A 25,497-nucleotide genomic window follows, 5' to 3' on the forward strand; every position below is an offset into this window, starting at 1 on the left:
TCCATGGCTTCCAACACTGGCTCTCACTTTCCCCCAGCAGGATTTATTTTCCTTTTTGAAGTAATCTATTTATTACACAAGTAAACATGTGTTTTAGGATATCCAAATGTACAAAACAGAGGAAAGGAAAATCCCCTATAATCTCAGCACTCAGAGAACTCACAGCGACCATTTTATTGTGTTTCCATCCAGACTTTATTTCTAGGGTATTGCATGTGTGTAGTGTATAATTTTTACATAAAGGATATTCTTCTGCATACATTTTGTAACCCTCTTTTTCATTTGCTGTATGAGCATGTCTTTGTGTCAGGAAATATACTCTTACAATGTTATTTCAGATGTGAATCATTATTTATCTAGGCGAATGCACTTTTGTTGGACGCTTGGATACCAACAAGTCTTTTCTAGTCCAGTCAGACCAGCCCAACATCTAGAACAATGCCCGGCATACAGTGGGTACCCAATAAACATTTGTTGAATGAATCTTTTTACCCCAATCAATATAACAAAAAGAGTGTAGACGGATGGGGCATTATAGCCATAACCAAATTTTAATCCCAGCTCTGCCACTTGTGTTATGTGACTGTGAACTAGTTACTTAACCTCTTTGGGGTTTCCCTCAGCACCAGTAAAAACTAATACCTACCTCTCAGGGCTGTTGTGCGGATTAAGCAAGATGGTGTACGTAGCATGGGGCTTGCCGACATTGGTGCTCCATAGATGGTATGACTACTGTTATTTGCCTACTCCGTCCAGAGTTGGAGCTGTTGCTTGCACACCTTTGCTCACCCCACTCCCCAATCTTGAGTGCCTCTCTTTTTCGGGACATTCCAGAATTCTCCAACTCCCATTTCTGATCTCACCCCCACCTGAAAAGGGAGGAATCAGAAATTCTGAACATTTCTCTCACCTTACTCATACCCTTTCCCAGCACTGCTTGACTCACTGAGCACCTACCATGTGCAGGACAGAGCGTAAGGCTTGGCCGGAAGTGGGAAGGAAAAGCCCATGAAGACTCATCCTCTCAACAAATACGAATGACGCCCACAACTGAAAAGGGCCAATGTCCTTCATTTCCAAAGGTCACAACACACACCAGTGAGGGGAAAGACAGTTAACTCAATCGGAAAGTGGGTAAAAGGTTTGAACAGAGACAGTTCACTGAGAAAGAAATATGCGTAGCCAATTATCTAAGGAAAAGATATTCAAACTCAGTCTTCATTAAAGAAACCCAAATGAAAGTAAGAAGATAGCATATGTAGAAAAATCTTTTTTCTTTTCTTTTTTTTTTTTTTTTTTTTTTGAGGTACGCGGGCCTCTCATTGCTGTGGCCTCTCCCGTTGCGGAGCACAGGCTCTGGACGCGCAGGCTCAGCGGCCATGGCTCACGGGCCCAGCTGCTCCGCGGCATGTGGGATCTTCCCGGACCGGGGCACGAACCCGTGTCCCCTGCATTGGCAGGCGGACTCTCAACCACTGCGCCACCAGGGAAGCCCCTAGAAAAATCTTTTTATTGCAGTATTAGAAAATCAAACAGATACCAAAACCAAACAAATGCATAGCTTGATGAATTACACTTTTTAACACTTAGTAAGTGGAGGTTTGTCCCTTGTCCTAAGTGGCATATGTAAGTGTCTGTAAACTTGGTAGGAGGAGAACTCCAGCTAATCCTTCAAGACCCAGCTCAGGATGCCCCTTTCTCTGGGAAGCCTACCTTAGCGCCCTGGTCTGAGTTAGCTGCCTTCCAGATTGCTTTGTTCCTGCCCATTAACTTTATCTGTAACTGTAACTCCCTCCCCACCCTCCAGGGGCTTCCCAAACATTCCGCCCTCCCACCCCCGCCCCCTTAAGCTTTGGGAGGGCAGAACTGTGTCATTTTTTCTTCTTTATATTCCTAGCACTTTGCACAGTTCTGGCACACAGTAAGTGCTCAATAAACATTCGCTGAATGAATGAAAGGATGTTACCTATATACTGAGATTTAAAAACCATAGTCATTTAAGAACTATGCAAACAGCACCACCTATTGGTAGATGATTTTAACACTGCATTTTGGATTCTGAAACATTGGAAATTAGGTGATTTAAATGAATCATCTTTTTTTTTTTTTTAAATGAAAAGATTGTTTCACTCTTTAACCCAAGGGGTCATTTAGTTTTTAACAAATGTTAAAATAATAAGTGCTGGTATGGTATTCTTTATTTTGTTTTAGTTTTGAGGCTGTTAGGTGAAGAGCTCAAAAGTACATACATGTATTGATAGGTTATTGTCAGTGAAATTAGGAGGAAGAGGGAAGTAATATTAATTAATAACCGTGTGTTAGATACTTTGTTACATGTTATATATGATCCTGCCGGTACCCTATGCCTCACAGTGGTTTTAGTCCCATTTTTGTAGATGAAAGGATCTAAAGTTTATGGAGGTAAAATGATTTGCCCAAATAAAACACGAATCCAACTGCCTTCAAAATCTGTGCTCCTGGGACTTCCCTGGTGGTGCAGTGGGTAAGGCTCCGCGCTTCCAATGCAGGGGGCCTGGGTTCGATCCCTGGTCAGGGAACTAGATCCCACATGCTGCAACTAAGAGTTCACATGCCACAACTAAGGAGCCCGCCTGCTGCAACTAAGGAGCCCACGTGCTGCAATGAAGGAGTCCGCGAGCCTCAACTAAGACCCAGTGCAACAACAACAACAACAAAAAAAAAAAAAAAAAACCTATGCTCCTTCTGCCACGTTAAACTGGAAGTATTGGTTGGAAATGTCTATGAAGCAGTAGTTTTTGTCCCCAGTAAAAACTTCTAGATATTTTAAATAGATGGTTCCTGAATGACCCTACTTGTAGTTAACAGCTGCTTACTTAAGGGCAATTTATAAAAAGAATCATTATTTACATAGCAGAGTATCTTGACTCCCAGCAGGGATCACATTTCATCAAGCGAAGTCGTTTTCAGAAGGAGTCATGGTATGTATGCCGAGAGGTACCGTTTTTGTAGATGAATACGTTGCAGGGAAAAAACATGTTTGACTTTGGAACGGTCTCCTCCTCGACCAGGCCTTATTAATCATTCTGTAAAGCACATATCTCTGCTCGGAAGCATTTGGCCTCTGTCAGTCTGCACTAATTCCCGTCTCCAGAGCTCCCTGTTACACGCGTCACCCGTGTGTCGGAGACCGGCTCTCAGGACCTTGGGGTAAATTAGTAACAGATACGAACGTGCTGAGCGCGGATCCCACCGCCCAGGAGCAGTGCAGGGAATACTCGTTGCATCTGAGTCTGGACGAGTTCTTGGCTGGACTCCCCGGCTTACAAACACCCAGCCCACAGTGAGTCATCTGAGTGATATCAGTTGAAGGGGAAACAGCCACTTTTGACAGTCCCGGCAACCAGAGTCCACAGTGAACGTTTTCGGGGATAACATGTGACTTAGGTGATTATAGCTGCTTCGTGGTGTGAGCTCACAGCTCCGGGTGGGGGTTTTTCTTTGGGCCAACCGTCTGGTTTGCTCCTACTGCCTCTAGATCCAGCTACTGGTCTGGTGGAGGCTCCAGGCTTCCTCGCGTCCTCCGTGACCCCCAGGGACTGCTTCTAGTTAGAAGAGTCCTTAGGAGAGTCTCCCGAACCTTCCAGCTTTAGGGAGTGTACAGCCAAGCTCTTTCAGCAAATCTCCTTCCTGCCAAAAACAGAGCCGTAAAAAGACCCGCACAGGATTGTATCATGGTTCATTTTGGAGATACTGGGCCCAGCAGCCTGAGGCCGGAATAGCCAAGAGACGAGGGTTTGCTTGCCAGAAGGGAAATCCTTTCTCTCCTCTGGGCTTACTTCAGTCCTGGGCTTCGGGGTGGGGAACATCTGCACTGACTCCAGACTCGGATAGGGATGGATGGAGCCTCATTCTGGTGCCAGAGTTTATTCACTCTTCCCCCTGCCCCCAGGAACCACACCCTGGCGGCAGAGGCAGTGCGAAGTCACCCACTTCAGTTTTCCATTTAGCTCACGTTAAGGAATGGGTGCCCAGGGACAAGGTACACCACACCTTGAGAGGCAGTCATCTCCCGTTCCAAGTGAGTTCACAGCCCGAGCGTGTTTCCAGCGGGCTGGGTCTGAAGGGCCCACTCTCAGCTCTATTGATGGTAAGTTCAAGATCGGACAGGTGATTGGTGCGCGGCTCCTATTAGCTGATTTTGACCTGGGGCCACAGCATCTTTAACTTTGGATCATCGTCGTCACGTGTTCTGTGGGTTTGCCCTTCTATCAATAGTTGGGAAGATTTATTGTCATTTTATAGGTTTGCATTTATAAGACGCATGTGTGAGTGGAATAGTACCTTTTCCCAGGCTTCTTGCCTCTCAGGAGGGTGGTATGTGGGCAGGAATCGTGGGTTCTAAAGTAAGTATAGTATATTTTTCTATAAAAATTGAACTTTCTAAAATAACGAAGCCTAGCGATAGTATGTTTTCTAAATACGATACCTGTATACCCAAAAGGCAATGCATAGTTTAGAGCAAGGTGTAAAGAACTATGAGAACTTCAGTACCTGGTACCTCTCAGTGACCTTTAGCTGTTAACACTTAGGCTGCCTTTTTCTGATCTTTCATTCATCTTCTTATGGTGCTTCAACATCAGAATTCCACTGGCTTCCCTATATTTGAAGTTCAAATTCCCCTATGGATGTTCTCTTTCTAAGAGGGACATAATCTGTAATTGCTCTTTTCTGTCTCTAGTCAGGGTTCCAGATTGCTTATGTCTGTTTCATGGACTTGGCATCTTTCTGCTTTTGTGATCAAAGTCATGATGGAGAAATGACATTCCTGTCTTCTAATTCCCTGCCTGGCTTACCTAACCAGCAGGTTTGCTTTGTAGTCTTCTGGTGCAGCTTTTCCTCTTGTGTCCTTGCCCGGCCTGTGAAGCTAATAAGATATAAAAGTTGCAGTTAAGACTTATGCTTCTGCTTAGAAAATCACAAGAGGGTCACTCCCCCCAACGACGAGAACAAGCCAGGTAAGCCCACCGTGGAGCCAGGGTCACCGAGTGATATGACGCACTCCAGCCCCAAAAGTGACCAGCCCCTCTCAGGAGGGACTGCCCTGGCTGCCGTGATCTTTGGCAGAGCTGCAGGAAGAGGAGGAATGGTTGTACGAAGAAAGGAGCTGAAAGCTTGTAGAATCCTGAGAGGCCGAGTGGTGTAGAAGTCTTGGGAGCCCCAGGCACAAGGGAAACCTTCGCACACACGCACCCCTTTTCCACAGACCTTCGGTGAGCTTGTGACAAAGCCTGGGAGCAGGGCAGGAGTCCTGAAGCCACCCTTTCTGAGCCCAGACATGGCACCTGCCGAGGGCCCATCAGGAGGACCGGGAGGGATGCTCCACACTGGGCCTTGTGTGGGTACCACCCCGAAGGAGGAATGAAGATGCTGAGAGGGGGCCCTGGAGGGGCTGCATGCAGCGAAGGCGCAGTAAAGGCTGAGGACTGACCAGGAGGGCAGCGAGAAGCGCCAGGCACCAGGAAGTACTGGCTACCTCCGGGGAGGTGGGGGGCGGCAGGGCCGTTGGGACAGCCCCCAGCCCACTGGCCAGACGCACACCCACGGGGCCAGCTGGGATCAGAGGCAGGGATGGCTCCAGACCTTATCAGCTTCCAGGCAGCTGCTGAAGACTGTTACAGGCCCCAGGACACGGTCGTGAACAAAGATCTCTGCCCTCCTGCGCTTTACTCCTGATGGGGAGAGACAGATTAATAAAGATAAAGCCAGGCGGGGCATGGCAAGCAGGACCGAGGAGGCTGCAGACTGGAGCATCGAAGAAGGCCTCTCGGGGCGGCTCTGAGCACTCGCCGGGCCGTGCGCTCTCCAGGGGGATGGGAAGCTGGGGTCCACACCGGGCTTGGGAGCTGCTGGCCCAGTCTCGGGACAGCAAGGACAGAGCGTCTGGAAGTCCGTGACTGAGGGGAGAGACAGGAAGATGAGATCGGAAAAATATCGGGGTCCGCAGCGGTTGTTTTGGGCCTTCAGGGCTGATGGAAGTTAGGCTTTTGTGTTAAAAGGTGTGCGGGGCCTGCAGAGTACTATTTTCAGTGACCAGTGGTTCGCGTTCAGAAATCTCAGCCCGTAGCAGATCCACCTACTTGAAACACAGTAAACCACTTTTAAAGCATCAGTAAAGAGTTTCCCGCCATGTACTCATAAAATTATCTGAAAATCAAGGCCATTAATAAATAATATCATTTATTACATCATGGGATTAGGGGTAGTTTTTACTGGTGGTGTTTCTCAATGTATTTCAAGTTTAAAATGAAGGAGAAAGGTAACATTAGGACTGTATCTGCTCCAGTATGTGTTTTTCAACATGTACGCACAAAAAATGTAGGTGCCTCTGCGGGCTCACAGTTCTCCCAGCTCTCTTTGGGACGGGTTTCATTTATTTACTGTGTCTTGTTCCACATCTTAAAGCGGGAGGTACTCTGGTGGGGTAGGGGTACCTTGGAAGACGGCGTGGACATCAGAGTCTCACAGGCTTGGCTTCAAGCACTGGCTCTGTGTTTGAACAGGACGCACTTCCTGCCGTGCTTGGGAGTCCCTTCCCTTGTCTGGGGCAAGGTGACAGTCTTCCCACAGGCGGCTGTCAGGTTGTCATGGGGAGGGCTGTGCTCTCCTGCACTTGGGGGGACTCCCCATTGCAGGCTCGTCCTGTGGGAGGATTGCCCCTAGGGATGACCTCAGTCCCTGGGGTTCTGGTTTCCCAGGTGCAGTCATGGGGGCTCTCGGCCCGACCAAGGCCCACAGTGGGGACCCCCACATGTCCCAGGATGTGGCCACACCCTGACATTCCTTATTCTTTCTCCCACCCCTTCATCTCCCCCCCGCCCACCCCGTACCCATCCCTGCTGGGAGCTGGGCGCTAACATTCTCTCCCCAAAGCCCCTGTGACAGGAGTTTGCTAGTTTTAAGTAAGTTCTTCACATAATCTGCCAGAAGAGCGTGGGGAAGGAAAACAAACCTTTCTACACGGTTAAGCAGGGCTGTTCCCGTCGTGATGAACCACATGTTTTCCGTCTCCAAACCTTTATTTGCTCTCATAAAAAGCACAGCTTTGGTGATAAAGTCGGGATTGTCGTCTCTGGCACCTGGTTTTGGACATTTTTGTTTACGTTCTTCCTCTTTGCAGTTACGTGGTTTTGTTTTTCTTTTTAACAGCATCCATGTGACAAACTGCGGCAGCTAATGGGGTGTGGGGTCTTCTGTGAATGAGACTAACCACCACCCCCAGCCTCCCTTTACAAACTGGTTTGGTTTTATCTCCACAGCAAACCCAAGGAGCCGGTCTTCAGCGCAGGTAAGGCTGATTGAATGTTGGTGCGGGCGCCCCTCACTCACCTCAGAACTCGAGGGGCGATAAGAACTAGTTATCCGGGGCAGCTGGGACGGGAGAACATGGGGGTCCATGTGGCAGGACTGGGGGCTGAGCGCTCACTGTCAGCCTGTATCTGGGGGTCTGATGGCTCACGTCATACACAGACCACCCAGAAGATGGTCATAAAGACTAAACCCTTTACTCACCCCCTTTAAAGCGATTCAAGATACATCCATAAGGAGGAGGACTGAGATGCCAATTATACTGAAACAAAAGTTCTAGGTTAAAAGACTCCTGTTGCCTTTGTTACCCCTTCCTTGCTAATGGGGCTCCCCCGCCATCATCAACATTTGCATTTCTCTGAAGGGGAAAGTTTCTGATGCATCCAGTTATAACTTTGTCTAAAAGCAACTTTTTTTTTCTTTTCTGCCTTTGATTTCCTAAACTGCAAACTAATAGTTCATATATATCTTTCTATATGTCTTTTCTAACACATTTTATAATAAGGGAGATGCTATTTTGAGAATAGTAACCTTATTTGAAAGTGTGTTTAAAAACGCAAAATCATTGACAAGTGTGCAACGGGTTAAGTAAATTCCTTTAATTTTCCAAGTTGTTTTTCCCCCTTAAGTGCACAATTGAAACATGAAAGTCGGACTTTCCTATTTATCCGCATGTGCTTCAGTATTCATTTCGTTTTCAGGAAGCATGAAATTACTCACTGAAAATGTAATTGCCCTAAGCCTGCAGAGCTAGGTCTGGAGCGCACTTGTCAGAATCCCCGAAATGTGTCCAGGTTTTTCTAGCAGGGGGCCGGGAGCCTCTCGGCCTGAGGGCTCGGGAGTGCTCCCCGGCAGGCCAGTCACTCTTGCAGTGCCCCATCGTCTCTTTACCCAGCACTTCTGTCTCTGTCTCCGAAATCACAAGGGAAACGCCGGGTGACACACTGCAAAGGTAGGCGGCATTTCTGAAACCTCATAGCTCTCTGAGCAAAGCTGTGACCCAGGCTGCAGAAACTCTTTTCATACAGGCCAACAGATAGTCTCCTTGTATGAAAATGTTTTTGTGATGCAAACCACTTTGATTCGTTGGAAGTTAAAAGCATTCCTGAGCATTTACTTGGGTGGGTTTTAATGAGTAGCTATAAATTGGATCTTGATTGATTATTGGCTGATTATAGGAACTCTTTTTAAAATCTGTATGAACCTTAAGAGAGCTATAGGGCAACCCCTGGATGCCCCACTGTTTGAAACCTGCACTGCTGCTGGCCGCTTCCTCTAGCACCTTTGGGTTTGGTGGGTGTGTGCTGTTATTCTAATATGCCTGAAAAAAAAAAAAACCCAAAAAACAAAAAAAACCCATTGCTTTCCCTTGCTGCGTTTTTTATTTTAGATGTAGAATGTCTGACTTACCAGTACAAAACAGTGCCAAGGCTAATTCCAGCGCTTTTTTGCCCAGTCCAGTGATGTAGAACTGCCCAGTGAGCAAACCTCCATCATAAGGACTTTACCAGCACATAACAACGATATATTCAAGTAGATGTTTCACTTACGTTGATTATATACACCCATACTAGGCTTCTTGTGTGTGCTGTGGGATAGCATTATATTCCCTTTATTCTGAATCTGCATTCCATGATTCCCCTTACAAAGAGAATTAACGGAATCGCTTGTCATTTAAGCTGTCACACCTGCCCCTCTTTGTCCCCCTTCTGTCGGTCTGCTGGGTGCTTTTAGGGTCTTCAGTTGAGGTAGCCACACTGTCTGATGAGCTGAGACTTGGGTGAGGGATTAAGGAAGGAAGAGGTCAGCTGAGGCGAGCATGGGTAGAGGCACGGAGTGGTGTGTAGGTGGCAGAGAGAGAGAAGGGTCCACGGGGTGGGGGGTAGCTGTGGCCAATGAGGTCACGTACGGGAAGAGCGGAGCAGGGCAGTTAGAGCTTTGGGTCCAGCAGGTAAGAGAGTGGGAGAAGGATTCTGAATCCACTGTGGGCCTTGACAGGTTTGGCAGCAGTATCTAAGGTGACCTGGGGTGGGGTGGGGGGGTGATAAGAAAGCCTGCAGTGCTGTGGGCCTCAGATGGGCTAGTCCCGGCAGAGCTGGGGAGGAGGATCACAGAACACAGCAACTGGCACGCTGTATGCCGGAGTGAAGAGTGTATCACGTGCATGCATTTATGACCTGAATTGCACGCACACCATAACATAAAGGTGGGATGGCCTCCCAGCTTTTAGGCAGTGTTGCATGTGGCATCGTTTGCAGGTCTGTAGGAATAAGACTTACAAAACTAATTTGTAAATGTGGTACTTATGACACTATAATTACTTTATGACTTCCTCAGCAATTTCCTCTCTGCCGGGGATTTTTCTGTTGAGTGATGTACAGATATCCGTGGTCCCAACTGCCCAATTTAAATGCCATTAAGACCCAGTCCTTTGATCTGCAGTGAAGCATCAGATGCAGTGAGTTCTGAATCAGAACAGAATTCATCAAGAGCTCACAAGACATTTTCTTATTATATCCTGAAAACTGTAGCCAGAAAACCCGAAGTCGTTTCTTTTTAAAAGTCCAAGAGTTGCCCCTTGTCAATATATTATTGGGTTTTACTTTCATCCCTATAATTTATCAAAACATCAGAAGTTATTTTGTTATTAAAAATGTTTGTTTAAGAAAGGTTTATTTCCCAGTTTCTCTCTCTAATGGGTCTTTTGTTCTTTGGTTTTCTATTTCTAGCTTTTCTTTGAGCATTTTCCTTTTGCATGCATCCTAGCATGTACGTCTGCTGATTTTGTGTTCTTTACACTTGAAAGAATTGTCCAGTGTAAAAGATACATAAAGACACATTTTTACATTGCGCTATAACACATCAATTTAAATATTGAAAGATATTTTATGAATTTTGATACTGAAATTGTATATACATTGAACTCAATAAAGAATTTAAGTGGATTTCTTGTGTTAGTTGTAATTTTTTTGGGGGGGTGGCATTTTTTCCCCCTTCTGATGATGAAACGTAATCACTAAAATCTCTCATGGAAAATAATTGTTGGAATCCCGTTCTTCCCTGCCTTTTACAATTTCTTACATTACTTAAGTAAGCAGAATGTCAAAGGCAAACAAGATGAAAAATTTTGTTTCAAACCGTTTGTGTTTTAGGTAGTTTTCCCTAGGACTTTAACCAGAAATGACATAAAGGGCAGAGTTTCCGCTTTCCCATTGAAAGGCTAGAGAAAACAGAACCTTTTTTCAGGTACGCTGGGCACTGAGGTATCTTACTGACCTCTTTTTTCTTTTCATAGAAGAAGGATATGTAAAAATGTTTCTTCGTGGACGCCCTGTTACCATGCACATGCCCAAAGATCAAGTGGATTCTTACAGTTTGGAAGCAAAAGTAGAACTACCAACGAAGAGACTTAAGCTGGAATGGGTGTATCCTTTATTCGTTGATTAAGTCTTACACGAAGTAATCAGTCGATGAATGCTTTTATCGAAATTCAGCTGTAGAAAATCATGTAACTAAACTGTGCTGGCAAAAAGTTTTTAAACCCAAAGAAAGAAAGAGGGATACCCTGGAAGGAAGGACTATCATTCCCCCCTCAGCCAAGTAGGGACTTGGCCAACCTTGGGAGCCTAACTTCAAGTTAACACCGACTAATTAAAGAAGGAACATGAGGATGAACCCAGTACTAAATGAAGGAAATACAGTATATGGCTTATATTAAATGGACATGTAGCACAGGTATAATATACCCTTTACAAAAAAGAAAACGAAAAAGCTCCCACAAAATCTAAGCCACAAAAATCTGAGTCAGCCGTATGACTAGCATTCTTGAAATAAAGCTGCTGGAGCCTTCATAGTATGAGATTTGGGAACGTGAACGAGCTTCCAAGAAGAAAGAAATGAAAGACAGGAAAACAGAGCATGTGAAAGAGTTGGGTTTTTATTTTATTTTATTTTTTACTTTTAAAAAAACATATTTTTTATTTTGTCTTGACGTACACGAAGCTATGGGTACAGGGGTCGAGACTGTCGTAACAACCTGTACTTGCTTCCAACGGGCGAGACGGTGTATTTCATCGCATCCGTGGTGGTGCTGTACGATGTGGAAGAACAGCTTCAGAGGCATTACACGGGCCATAATGATGACGTGAAGTGGTGAGTCCTCAAAACTGGGATTCCTCTGACACCTGTGGGAAGAGCATTGGCAGAAAGGGTTCAGTGATGGGATATAACTAAAGAGAAAGAAAGGGATCTGAGAAAATAGGATCTTTGGGGAAAACTCTTCTTTGTGTTCTGGGTAGCCTACTCTCTAAGACACCTTTTTAGTTTTCTATCCTTACAACACATCATCTTAACCAACCATGTTACCTAAACAAATAGCTCTAACAGACCCCTATCTGGAGGCCTTCTCATGCTAACGGCTTCTAATTTGGGTCTTTATTTTTTAATAACAATGTTTTGCCTCATGTGTATGTCTGGGTCTGCCATTCCTATAATTCATTTATACCTTTGGTAGCGATTTTATGTATCTGGGAAAGATGATGGATGAATAGATGGATTTATGTATTTCTATTTATCCTGACTCCCTGGTCAGTTATTAAAATGCTGTTGGAAAAAGATGATGCTTTTGCTGTTTGATATATTCAAATGACTTCTTAATAAAGATTGTATACTAATGAAGTGGTTCTGAGATTGAAATGGTATTTCCCAAGCAGAGGGTGCTTCTTCTTTGAATTTGAAAATTCTCTATAGATAAAGGAATTAAGATGAAATGAAATGAGGTGCTTAGAGAAGTTATCATGAGTCTGTAAGAAGTTAGGCACTGTGTATATCTTACTTTTAAATTTTTGACCGGATTATATTTGATCAAGGGAAGAGTGAAGCTTACCTTTAAAGAGTAGATGTTTTTTAAATATCTCTTTTTAGCCTTGCAGTACATCCTGATAGGATCACGATAGCCACAGGACAAGTTGCAGGCACATCTAAGGATGGAAAAGTGAGTTATATTTTAATATTTTTGTAATGAACTGGTAACACAAAATAATTTTCTGAAAATTTTGCTGACGAATGAGCCTGCTTAGATATAAAATGCCTGAGTACTTCTTAATCCCTCATTTTGAATTTTTTATTGCAAATTAAAGTTCTTACACTGACTTTAAAAACGCCTTGAGCTCACCTTAGTTTCAGCTAATTTTTAAATAGCATTGTTCTTGCCTAAGAATCCATGAACTCTTAAGATACTTATTTATGCACATGATAAACATTAAAATGTTAAGTACACATTTAATAAGCAAAGTTAAAATCATAATAAATAATCATTTGAATTTGGGGCACGTTGCCTCTTCAGTGAATTTCAGACACCCTTTGCCATGAATTCCCTGTAATCATGTCTTCAACCCATGGAATTTGTATCTGGGTGTAACCTATAAGGGCTGCTGGAAGGATTTTAGCACAAACTTTGTAAGCACTTCAGCAAGACTTCAGTTTGTATTTTAAGGAATCAGAGAAGGAGCTAGTAGAATTTGACAAATAGAACAACTCAAAACTGGCTTCCACGTACTTATTTACCACAATCTGTGGTCATTGTCATGTCTTATCCAAAACTTCTTGTCACTTTTCTGATGTCTATTTTTGTATAGCATTGTGTATCCATGCACAATGTATGATCTGAAACGAATTACATTAAGTTCTTCCATTTTTATCATGAGTGCTGTCATTTTTCAGAAAATATTTTAATAACATCAAATTTTAAATATTTGTGCTATTTTCCATTAAAACCCTATACTTGAAAGGAGGTAGCAGGAGCAGTGGAAATCAGACTACTATTCCGTAAACACAGAGGGCACAGCGTCTTCATCTTCTTTTTTTTTTTTTTTTTTTTTACTGTTAAATGATCTTTAAAAGTTATTTGAAATTAGTAGTAAATCATTTGTTCCTCCTCTCTAGTGGATTAACTGTGTATTTCAGTTTCTGGCCTTGAAATTGAATCAGAACCTTAGAGCCAGAGAAAATGTCATCGCTCTCTGAACCATCCCTTTGCATTTACAAGTGGAGAAGTCTGGAGAGGCCGAGGGACTGTCTGCGGACGCCCAGCTACTTAGAGACAAGTCCAGCCTAGAACCTAGTTCACCCGTCTACGGGGTACAATGCTAGTCCTTTTCTTGATAAACCTGCTGATTATTCTGTGATGCTTTCTTCTATTAAGGAAGAGAAACATTAACACAGTTGAGAGGGTTTTGAACTAATCATAACAATTCTAAATTTTCGTTTGCGTACAATCAATTTCCTGTGGGCCCAAGGATGTTAAGCTCTTAATACCGTTGGTGGCGACCATCGTGATGAATTGAACCACGCTTGATCCTTAGTAATGATACAGACTTTGCAAGAACGACCCTTAAATGAGACTCCATTTTCTTCGTCATTTTTCATTTTTAAAACTCAGACGCATTCGATATACAAATGAGAATATCACTTCCTTTGGTATAGTTAGCAATAACGGGCTCTTCAAAAGTTAAAGCTCGGGAGCTTCCCTGGTGGCACAGTGGTTGAGAGTCTGCCTGCCGATGCAGGGGACACGGGTTCGTGCCCCGGTCCGGGAGGATCCCACATGCCGTGGAGCGGCTGGGCCCGTGAGCCATGGCCGCTGAGCCTGTGCGTCCAGAGCCTGTGCAAGTTAAATCTCGGTAGACCTCTCCTAAAGTTAAATTGGCCCCAGGAGCCACGACCTCTGGGAGAGATGGGGAATGTTTTATTTATATTAAAAGGCAGAGTCCTCAAATGCATTAAAAAAATTTTTTTTGACAACATTAAAGTAATCTCATAATTTCAAGGTAAAGATCAATTTGTAGACAGTGGCTGACTCTGCATTGTTTTCTAAGCAGCAGTTGCCCCCAAACGTGCGCATCTGGGATTCCGTGACGCTGAATACGCTGCACGTCATGGGAATCGGGTTTTTTGACCGAGCCGTCACCTGTATCGCGTTCTCAAAATCCGTAAGTATGAGCCCTGTGGGTATCGCAGCCTTTGTCCACAGGGAGGAGAGAATCAGCTCAAGGTTGAAGAGGGAGAGAGTTAACACGCCCGTAACTGCCCAGGTGTATGTACAGATTTGGACTCTGAAACCTCCCGCATCCCAGGTCCCCTCATTCAGAGGTCGCATGCTCCCCCTCGGTGACACACGCTCCCAGTCAGACATTTCCACGGTGATGAGAAGAGGCCCTGCAGCCACACTGTCTTCAGGCTCCTGGAGCAGTCTTGCCTGCTCTGGGCTTGAATGTCCCCTGCCTGTCTGTGCGGTCCCCAGCCGGCCTGGCTCGCTGCCTGGCCGTAAGCAGGGGCTGGATGGACCTCGTGGTCTCCCAGGCTTCCTCAGGATGTGCCCATTCAACAGAGCCACCCTTTAAAGCACTTGTTCAGCCAGTTCAGAAACATGCATACGTTCACATCAGTACACCGCGCGCCTCACCCCCAGCGCCCCCTCCCCTTGTATGGCCTTGCGGTAACCTGGTCCTCGCTCGGCGCAGACCTGTGTCCTGGAGCCACAGATGCCTTCTCCTCCTGGGCGGGGGCTCTGCAGCCCCTAGGAGGCTGGTTCTAACAGAACCAGTGGTGAAGCTCACCCCCCGACCCCTCCCTCCCGCTCTTGTCCCTTGTCACCCCACATTCCCCTGCTCCCACTGTCTGTGTGCCCAAGTCATAAGCAGGTCTCGACGGTGGTGGGTAAATATTCTTTCATGAAGATGTAGTGGACTCTTTATTAAAAATAAAATTATGTTCCTTTTTAATCACTCTCAACCTAGTTTATTCTCAAATGTAGTCTTCCTGTGAATACCTTTTTTTTTTCCAGAATGGAGGAAGCAACCTCTGTGCCGTGGATGACTCCAATGACCACGTGCTGTCCGTGTGGGACTGGCAAAAGGAAGAGAGGCTGGCGGATGTCAAGGTCTCTTTCCGAGCTTCATGTCAGGCTGTGCTGTCCTTTTCCCATGTGGAGCCTTCCCCTGCTGGCTCCTGGCCAGCTTTCTGTGTCTCAGTGGGCTGTGGGCTCTGTCCCCGCCACGGCCCCCAGGCAGGACCCCTTCACCAAGAAGCCCTCGGGCCCCCGGCCCCCGCTCCCAATTCCCAAGGCCCGGTAGGGTTTCTTCTTCTCATCACAGCGTCTATAAGGGTTTTCCTTCCTCGTTTTACAGTCATCACCCTTTTAATTCGCTCCATCGCTCATTTGCTCGCGTTCTCTCCGTCATCCACAAATGCCGAGTGTCCCCTTTGCACACACGTGTCGAGGAGACACTGGCGCAATGGTGACAAGTGAGATGTGCCTGCTGCCCAGCGGGAGGGCCAGGCAGGGAGTAGGGGGACGGGGAGGGCAGCACAGCCAGCACGGGGCTTGTCCCGAGCTGAGTGGACTCGGAAATGGGGTCCTCCCAGCAGGGCTCTTCCTGCAGTGGGACCCACTGGACTTTCCTTATGTCAGTGTACTTTCCTTGAGCTTTCTTGTGCTTTCCTCCTGTTAAAACCATGACTGGATCTATTTTTATAGAACTGACTTCACGTTTCTCACCCTGGCATCCATTAACCTTAGATCACCTGACTTACCTAAGATTAGCATCACCACTGGGCCACCTGACTTACCTAAGATTAGGAGCACCATTGGATCCCCTCACTTACATAACTTTCTCTCTTGTTTGTGTGTGGGATGCAGACCCTGTATTCTAATAAGGCATTAAATAACTTTTTATGCTATATCTGTGCCTTCTGATAGTCTGCTCAAGTATTTAAGTTCTTGCCATGTCGCTGGGTTGGAAGCAATCAGAGCAAGTTATTGTCCAGGCTTAAGAATGTATAACTGAATTCCCAAGCAGAAGAGCCATCAGGGTCAGATTCATGGGACCAGGGTACAAGTCGTGGAAATCAAGATAGCAGGGTGAGGGTGGTGACGTGGTCCCCAAAGAGCCAGATCCCCTACTGGATTCCAGGCTTGGTCGCCAAACCACCGGCAGAGTCCTGGGGATCAGAATCGGGAGGGACTCCCCAGACAGACAGGGCAGCCAAGGTGGGCCAGGAGCCATGGAGCCGAATAAGATCCAGACTCCAGGGCCCTTCCGATCACTAGATGGCGATGAACCTGCGCTTCTTAATTCCCCGGCCGCCCCTTCAGCCAGAGCTCACTGTGTGCCTGTTCCTGTGAGTCCCCATACAGAAGGATGACTCCGTGGCCCCATCCTCAGGGCTCAGTGCAGTGGGGGAGACAGACGAGGAGAGGGGTCGGCAGGCACAGACACAAGTTCAGTGATTACAAAAGATGAATTCAGTGGGAGAAAATACCAAGAGGCCTAGTGCTTACCTTGATGAATTATTTATTTGTGGTTCAGATTGTATTTATTTTCTTAAGTGTCTTAAGAGACTTGAGACATTTGATTCTCCTGTTTTGCACAAAGTGTTCTAATGAAGCTGTGTTTGCTGCGGATTTCCACCCCACGGACACGAATATAATTGTTACCTGTGGAAAATCCCATCTCTACTTTTGGACACTAGAAGGAAGCTCCCTTATTAAGAAGCAAGGATTATTCGAGGTAAAGTGAAATTGCATCTGTCGTTTTATTTTTCACCGATGGTACTTGCGGTCACCTAGCTTTTAAGGAAGGTTTGAGGCATCCCAGCGCTAGAATTTGTTTTAATTGGCAAATGCTGGGGTGTCATGATAAAGACTGTTCCTGGACATCCCTGGCAGAGTGGGGGAGCCCCTCGTGTCTCATGGATAACACTGGTGATGCTGAGAAGGAAGGATCCACACAGGCAGAAGCACCAGGAAAGGATGCCCAGGGGCCAGGCCCTCGCCGAGGCCTGCTGGCTGCAAAGAGCAAGGAAGAAGGCGCCCAGGAGACCCCAGTGGGGCTCTGCAGAGAGCGATGGGCAGTCTCTGTGCCGTTTAGTCCAGCGTCTGCAGGCCTTGTGAGAGCACCGGGAGGGCACCTGCTGCCCTGTGGGCCCAGAGGCTGAGTTAGAGGATGCCAGGCCCATCCTTCACGCTGTAGTCACGGCAACACGGCCCCTTAGCCTCTCCAACACCCTCCTCTGCTCGAGCTGCCTTCAACCTGATAAGTACCAGAAATCTCTTTATTTTAGACCAGAGAATCATAAGTTACGTAATGGTGGATAAGAATGAAAGGCACACAGTGTGGTAGCAGAAGCTGACACTCTCCGGCTTGGGGTGACTGGGCTTCTAGATGGTATTAATACGAACAAAAGGATGTCTTGATTGTATACACGTATTCTTTTACAATATTCTGCAGAAGCAAGAAAAGCCAAAGTTTGTCCTCTGTGTGACTTTTTCTGAAAATGGTGACACCATCACCGGAGATTCAAGTGGCAACATCCTGGTATGGGGAAAAGGTAACAAGTGATTCCTCCCAAAGCAGACATTTCTGGATGATGTTATAAGTATGAAGCCCAACGTGGCTCCTGTAAGAATTGTCTGTTAATGTCATTTCCAGGTTTACTGTTCGATTCCAGGGTACATAGGTACATACATGCATGTGTGCGGGTGTAACTTGGAACCAAAACACTGGGACTGAGGAAACTGAGACTAGTAAGCTGTGGACTTCTGTCGCTCTAGAAGGCGCCTCAAGCCCAAGATATTCTAATGGACCTAATAGCTTATTTAAGAGATCTGATAATAACTTATAATGATGAAGTCATCAAAGACTGTTTATTTAGCTTCTACAGTATTTAACTCCTCTGGTCCACATAGTGCTTGGCAGACGTTGGCTGAGTACTGTATCTGAGGCAGCACGCTAGATGCTGAGCATACGTATGAGTCAGGTGGGCATCCCCGCTGTCAGTGGGCAAACAGTGTGGTAAGGAGGTCTCCTTACTCAGAACCATTTATTTGGTCAAGTTCAATGAGCATTTATTTATTTACTTTAAAAGATTTATTTATTTACTTACTTATTATTTATTTTGGCTGCACTGGGTCTTAGATGCGGCATGCGGACTTCTTAGTTGCGGCATGCAGGATCTAGTTCCCCGACCAGGGATCGAACCCGGGCCCCCTGCTTTGGGAGCTCGGTGTCTTAACCCACTGGACCACCAGGGAAGTTCTTCAGTGAGCACTTATGAGTGCTTACCATGTGCCAGGAAAAAAGGGGAAATGCACCATCCCTGTCCTCAAGGATCTTAGTATTTGAGTTGGGGGTGAAGGTGAAAACAGACCCATCAGTGTAATCTCAGATTAATGTGGTGACCTTTGTAGTATCCCTGCTACTCTGGGTGCCATGGACTCTATGTATACATCAGTTCATTCCACCCCTAGAACAATCCAGTGGGATAAGCAGTGGCCCCACTGCACCAAGGGGGAACCTGAGACAGAGCAGTTAAGTCACTTGTCCAGAGACACACAGCTCATTCCTCAGCCACATGCAGTCTGGCTGTACTCTTCACACACTATGCTTCGTGTTAGCATGTTTTCCTTAGTTATTGTTTTCCTAGTTTATTTTACTGAAGTATAGTTGATTTACAATGCGTTAATGTCTGCTGTACGGCAACGAGATTCAGTTATACATATACATATATATCCTGTTTCATAGTCTTTTCCATTCTGGTTTATCACAGGATATTGAATATAGTTCCCTGTGCTCTACAGTAGGACCTTGTTGTTTACCCATCCTCTATATAATAGTTTGTATCTGCTATTCCCAAACTCCCAGTCTGTCCCTGCCCCCAACCCCCTTCCCCTGTTTTCCTTAATTATAAAGTAATTCAGTTCATGCTTGTCTGGTGCTCTGGGAACGTCTAGAAAGTGGATCCTTGATAGATTCACACTGCAATGGTGTTCTAACTGACAGTATCGCATTTTAAAACAAAAATGAAATGAGATGGGCAGAGGTGAGCCTTTGACGATGTCCTCAGCTTGGTCTTGCTGTGTTTAGGTACGAATCGAATAAGCTACGCAGTTCAAGGGGCCCACGAGGGCGGTATTTTTGCACTTTGTATGTTGAGGGACGGCACGCTGGTGTCGGGAGGAGGGAAGGACCGGAAGCTCCTTTCTTGGGATGGAAACTACCAGAAACTTCATAAAACCGAGGTAAGACAGCAAGTCATGCTATTGACATTCGTTTTGAACGTTAAACTGTTAATACTGACCAGTTTCCTTGTTAGTTTGAAATCTTCAGCTTACCGTTTTGAGAACTGTTTAGATAAAATTTTCCTAAACGGGGTAGTATTTTACTAAAATCACAAAGGCAGTTTAAGTACTAAAAGGGAATTAGGTTTATAAAATGTGAGGTGGTCGCGTTTCACATCTAGAATATTTTTATCAAAGACCCAATCTCACTTTTCCAAGGGAACATTTATCCACATTTTGATTAATCGTTAAAACGTTTCTTCTCTTTTCACTTTAATTTCCATCGTGTTACTTTGGAGACATTTTCACTTTGAACTAGTGTTTCCTGAGTATTGACGTTGTGCGTGGCTGAGTGCCCACACCATCTCTAGAGCTCTGACCCCTTTTGGCATCTCTTTCACCTCCTGATTACCTGGTGAGCAGACCTGGACTCCAACAGGGGCCAGAGGCAAGAAATTCAATATTCCTTCTACACACTCACTGAATTTTCTCTCCCCCAGGCCCTGGGAAATTATGAGCAGACAGATACCAAGGTCGGCATCAATCCGAAGGTTGAGCTTCTTCCTCTCTAGCATAGCACGGACACCTTGTAGAACTTTTCCAACTTCTAAGTCAGCTGCACACAGCACAGTTACATCAGAGAGCAGCGTGGCACGGTGCTCTGAAAGTATGAGAACGTGGTTTTGTTGATTCCTGCTCTTCATAAAGGGAAAAGCCTTCACCTGAGTTTGGGGAATCACCTTCCTTTCATGGAGACTTTAGTTGCGGTAGCATTTTTTTTTTTTTTTTTTTTTTTTTTTTTTTTTTTTTTGCGGTACGCGGGCCTCTCACTGCTGTGGCCTCTCCCGTTGCGGAGCACAGGCTCCGGAAGCGCAGGCTCAGCGGCCATGGCTCACGGGCCCAGCCGCTCCGAGGCACGTGGGATCTTCCCGGACCGGGGCACGAACCCGTGTCCCCCGCATCGGCAGGCGGACTCTCAACCACTGCGCCCCCAGGGAAGCCCAACGGTAGCATTTTTTATAAGATTTGACCAGCATTTGATGAACCCAAGTTACATTATAATCATGACAAATACTCCAAAGTCTCACCTAGTTTTATAGAAGATACTCATCATTTTTAAGTACCTATAACTCCTCTTCATTAGCATGGGTTGTTATCAACTTTTCTCCAGTCTGTGCTAACAAAGCGTGCTGGAAGTAGACAGTTTGTATGAGAACAGGCTGCGCCTCACCGTCCCAGAACTGCAGTGCCTGGAGTCCACCCAGGCTTTCACTGCGATTTTTTGTTCTTTTTATAAAGTGCAAGAACCTCTGTTTATTTTATCATAGCAAATTGTTCTTGGCTGGTGTATTTCAAAATTATTTTTATTAACACTTAGATAATCATATATGTTTGCCAACATGAGCAGTGGATCTCAAAACTAAATGAAGTTGCCAAAGAATTTATCCTTTTAAGTTATAAAAAATGTTTAGGAACTCTTATTACAGCAGGTTACATATTCTTTACTTTCCAAATTTTACCTGGTTCTGCTATCAGAAGTCATAACAAGTAAAGAGTAAACTACTCAGTTGTATTTCTTATTTTTATATTTTGTCAAGAAAAAAATGTTTTACTCTTTGTTTTTTAAACAACCTTACTCGGCTTCCCTGGTGGCGCAGTGGTTAAGAATCCACCTGCCAACGCAGGGGACGTGGGTTCAAGCCCTGGTCCAGGAAGATCCCACATGCTGCAGAGCAACTAAGCCCGTGCGCCACAACTACTGAGCCCACATGCCACAACTGCTGAGCCCGTGAGCCACAACTAGTGAAGCCCACACGGCTAGAGCCCTTGCTCCACAGCAAGAGAAGCCACTACAATGAGAAGGCTGTGCACCGCAACGAAGAGTAGCCCTCGCTCACCTCAACTAGAGAAAGCCCGTGCGCAGCAAGGAAGGCCCAATGCAACCAAAAATAAATAAATATATAAAAAAGAAAAAGAACCTTACTATTGCTGATTTTTTTTTAGGTATATTAAATGTTTGGAGTTTAAATGTAAGCTTTGGGATCATTCACTCAAGTACTTTCTCTCTCTCCATAGCACATGCGTGTGTGTGTGTCATTGTGATAGGAGCTGTCATCGTGATAAATAAACAAGTATTTTGAATGATGGAGCTAAGAATTTAATGACATTTGAAATCTTTTCAATGCAGATTCCAGAACAGTTTGGTCCCATACGGACAGTGGCTGAGGGGAAAGGCGACGTGATCTTGATAGGCACGACCAGAAACTTTGTTCTACAGGGCACACTGTCCGGAGACTTCACACCCATCACTCAGGTACGCACCAGCTCAGCAAGCCCACCAAACACGTCCATTCTGTGCAATAGTAGAACATAAGACAGAGTTACAAAGAGGAGATTTTTCCTGTGTTTTATACTAACATCACCTTCCTCGGCTTCAGTCAGCGAGGAAGAAAAACAGATGGGAGAAATTCCAGAGTGTGCAGTAAGCCATGGTTCATGGTCCTGCAGGGCTCCTGGGTGTCGGCTGTAATATTTCAGAGAGCTTCTGTTTGTCTTGGTTCTTTGTAGGGTCACACTGATGAGCTCTGGGGACTGGCCATCCATGCCTCAAAACCTCAGTTCTTGACCTGTGGGCATGACAGGCACGCCACCCTGTGGGACGCTGTTGGTCACCGGCCTGTCTGGGACAAAATAATAGAGGTAGACATGCATGTTATATTCCATCTTTCTTATAAAAATTCATCTGGAACATGTTGATTTTTTTTTGCATGAGATTAATAGTGATATAAATTCGTCCCAAAGCAAATGTCACTTACTTTATCTCCTTCAAATTGCACTGCTTTGAACATTGCCTCAAGTGGTCTCATCCGTGTAATTCGGAAGTTTGCTGTTGCATTTTTGGACAGCAAGTGAGCCTTTCCGAGTTGGTTGCTGGGTTTCCCAAGTGCAATCTCTTCTGGCTTAAAGGCTGAAAAACCCTCGTGATGAGCCTGCATTCTATTTACAGAGTACCTTTTGAATGAGAATTTATTAACTATTCTAACAGCGTACAGTTTAATTTATCTCTGCACCTTGAGTCTGATGGTAAAGGTAAAGTTTAAAGTCGGCATGTCTGTGACCCTTGCAAAAGGAACTCCAATTGTACATCAGAGTGCTGAAGTATCCTTTCCCTACATACCACACAGCAGTGTCTGCATTTATCGAGCACTGTTTGCATACCAAGCATTGTACATGTATTATCCTTAATCCTTGCGGCAGCCTTGCAGGTTGAAGTTTTTTACCCTGATTTTATTCATTAGGAAATTGAAGCTTAGGTAAGTCAATAGCTCACCAAGGTCCCTGAATCCGTGATGGAGCCCGTGTTCACCCCCAGCTCAATCTGACTCCCAGAGTCAGGGTCTTCTGCCGCATCATACTTTAGTGAGTGAAATACACCTTCCATCTTGCTTGTGCCCTTAATGACACATCCAGCCCCAGGCAAGGGGTTGCCCCTCTGTAGACCCCACACGTCCTCCTTTCATCCCCCGCAGAGTTGCCAGCATTTCCTGACGTGCTGGGTCCATGTTTCAGCCCTCCTGCCCTTCGCTTTTTTTAATAAATTTATTTATTTATTTATTTTATTTTGGCTGCGTTGGGTCTTCGTTGCTGCACGCGGGCTTTCTCTAGTTGCGGCGAGCGGGGGCTACTCTTCGTTGCGGTGCATGGGTTTCTCATGGCGGTGGCTTCTCTTGTTGTGGAGCATGGGCTCTAGGCGCACGGGCTTCAGTAGTTGTGGCACACGGGCTCAGTAGTTGTGGCTCTCAGGCTCAGTAGTTGTGGCACACGGGCTTAGTTGTTCTGCGACATGTGGGATCTTCCCGGACCAGGGCTCGAACCCGTGTCCCCTGCATTGGCAGGTGGATTCTTAACCACCGCACCACCAGGGAAACCCCTGCTCTTCGCTTTTGGAGAAGGTCTGTGCGAGACTGGAGCTGGCTAGTCACTGGGGGAGCTGATCACTGAGATGACAGGCCTGGGGGTGACCCCGCCACCGGAGGGTAGAGCGGGAGTGGCCCAGGTGGCAGGGCATAGCCACAGGAAGTGGCGTCCCATGTCGTGACTGTCCTCTGGCGGGGGCTTGGAGGACCAGATGGAATGGCGAATACATGAAGGGCTGGTGCAGAGCTGGCAGCCACTGATGCAGCAGGGACAGTGATGGTCCAGCAGAGCAGCCTTCCCTGTGGCCTCTGTCTGCACGGCAGTCTGGCCGAAAGCAATGCCAGTTACTCCATCACCAGCCTGGCATCAGGGCGCAGGCGCCAAACCGGAGCCCAAAAAGATCTGCAGTTCTGTAGCTTTTTACCCACTGACCACTAGACAGAAACGCTCAAGTGTCTTCCTCTCAAAAATGTTATGAGCCTCAAATCAACTAGGCAGTAAAGCTTCAAGTGCACATGATTTCTCTCTGTGTGTCCGTGGAGGCCCTGAGCTTAATCACAGCTCCCGCTTTGGAAAAGCATCGCAGTGAGGTCCTCAGCCCCTGAAGAATTTCTCTCTGGTCTCTCTCTTTTTTTTTCGGTTTCTCCAGTGGTATCACAGTGCCTCCTTCCATTTCCGTTTCCAGTGCCCCTGTTTTCTTGGTCTTCCTGTGATTAATCTCTTCTCACTTCAGTTTGTCCTGAGCCCTCCTACCGAGTGATCTAAGACAGAGATTCGATCACATCATTCTTTTCAGTGAAAGGAAACAGTTATTCTCACTGTGTTTTTCCTAGTGATCACAGCCCTTGACATGGCAGTGCAGCCCACATTACTAGTATCCTCCGTACGCTTTCCCGTTCCCCACCCTGTAAACCCGCTGACTCCACCTGCCATTCCTCAAATATGCCCCAGACTGTGTTGCTTCTACCTCCTTGGCTGTATTGTCATCCCCTTAATACTCGATTCCAAAAAAATATTGGTGTGTCCACGTCCGCCTTCACCTATACCAGAAGGCCCGAGTCAAAGGCTTCCAGCACCGGGACGCCTCGGCCCAGCTTCCCCGTCTGACTTCACCTAATGCTCCCTCTCCAGCTCCTTTTATCTCTCTCATCCGTCTTGTTCCACCTTGTCAGGAACAAACACGTACATGTCCCACTAGAGCCAAACCTGGAATGTGCTCTGCTCGTCTTGAGATCCGTCTAGGGCCACCGTGGTGTCTTGCACCCAGTGGGGGGCGTTTACCCAGTATCGACCTGATGGCATTGGGTGCAGGGGTCGTCATTCCAGACAGATCGAGCACAAGCTTCCCATTCAGCATGGGGGTCAACTGAAGGAACTTCCAAGACTTGGAGGAAGAGCGTGTCTTTGTTGATCTGTCATCTGATTACTGTAGCTGTGAAAGGATATAAGACAGAAAGAGAAAAATTATAAGAGGATAAAAATTTAGTATTATTGGGACATGACCTTCATTAAAGTAGGAAAATGTTCTCCTCTCTGGAGAGAAAAGAGATTTTTTAAATGGGGCCACGTAGCCCTAAGGGATTACAGCTGTGCTTGTGTGTGTTTTATGTGATCGCACTGTGTCTGGCCATCAATTTACACTTCCTTTACAATGTTTTAGGATCCAGCTCAGTCTTCTGGTTTTCATCCTTCAGGGTCTGTGGTTGCAGTCGGAACACTGACTGGGAGGTAAGTGCATGTCAGCATGGCTTGTGCTTTCACAGTTCATGGGAAAGAGGCTTGTTGTCTGTGTTTCCCCAGCGACAGGCACAGGGTAGCTCTTGGCTGCCTCTCTCAGCTCCTAATGACTTGCCGGGAATTAAGTCCGAACTCAAAAGTGAAACCTGAGGCAGTGGCCCTTCACGTTTTGGACTTTGGGAAAACCCGAGGGAAGCTGTGGACCCCTCTCCCAGAAGAGGCCCCAGCTCCACACACACACAGGATTGTGGGGCTTCTCAACTTTAGAATGGGGCAACAAAGCATTTCAAAGCACTGCGAATTTTAAATGCTTTTTCTTGCTGCCCTGTCAGACTTATAGAAACTGCCCAGATCCTGAACCTCATGTTGGATTCAGC

At 46.0% G+C, this 25,497-nt stretch overlaps 1 protein-coding gene across 5 annotated transcripts in view; it reads left to right on the forward strand.

Moving 5' to 3' along the window:
* The window catches only part of EML1 (EMAP like 1), a 142,604-nt gene that overhangs the window by 92,156 nt on the left and 24,951 nt on the right, over positions 1 to 25,497 (forward strand). For 4 of the 5 annotated variants that reach the window (XM_081228152.1, XM_081228153.1, XM_081228155.1 and 1 more), the window contains 12 exons: positions 7,299 to 7,327; positions 10,643 to 10,772; positions 11,350 to 11,499; positions 12,271 to 12,340; positions 14,226 to 14,336; positions 15,191 to 15,286; positions 16,782 to 16,916; positions 17,637 to 17,736; positions 19,272 to 19,426; positions 21,654 to 21,779; positions 22,034 to 22,165; positions 25,044 to 25,111. In XM_081228152.1, the coding sequence (XP_081084278.1) occupies positions 7,299 to 7,327; positions 10,643 to 10,772; positions 11,350 to 11,499; positions 12,271 to 12,340; positions 14,226 to 14,336; positions 15,191 to 15,286; positions 16,782 to 16,916; positions 17,637 to 17,736; positions 19,272 to 19,426; positions 21,654 to 21,779; positions 22,034 to 22,165; positions 25,044 to 25,111 (1,302 nt within the window). Of the gene's footprint in view, positions 1 to 7,298; positions 7,328 to 8,242; positions 8,300 to 10,642; positions 10,773 to 11,349; positions 11,500 to 12,270; positions 12,341 to 14,225; positions 14,337 to 15,190; positions 15,287 to 16,781; positions 16,917 to 17,636; positions 17,737 to 19,271; positions 19,427 to 21,653; positions 21,780 to 22,033; positions 22,166 to 25,043; positions 25,112 to 25,497 lie in introns of all 5 variants that reach the window. The other variant, XM_081228156.1, reaches the window with a different exon arrangement.

Source organism: Mesoplodon bidens, assembly GCF_964165515.1.
Source record: "Mesoplodon bidens genome assembly, chromosome: 3".
NCBI lineage: Eukaryota > Metazoa > Chordata > Mammalia > Artiodactyla > Ziphiidae > Mesoplodon > Mesoplodon bidens.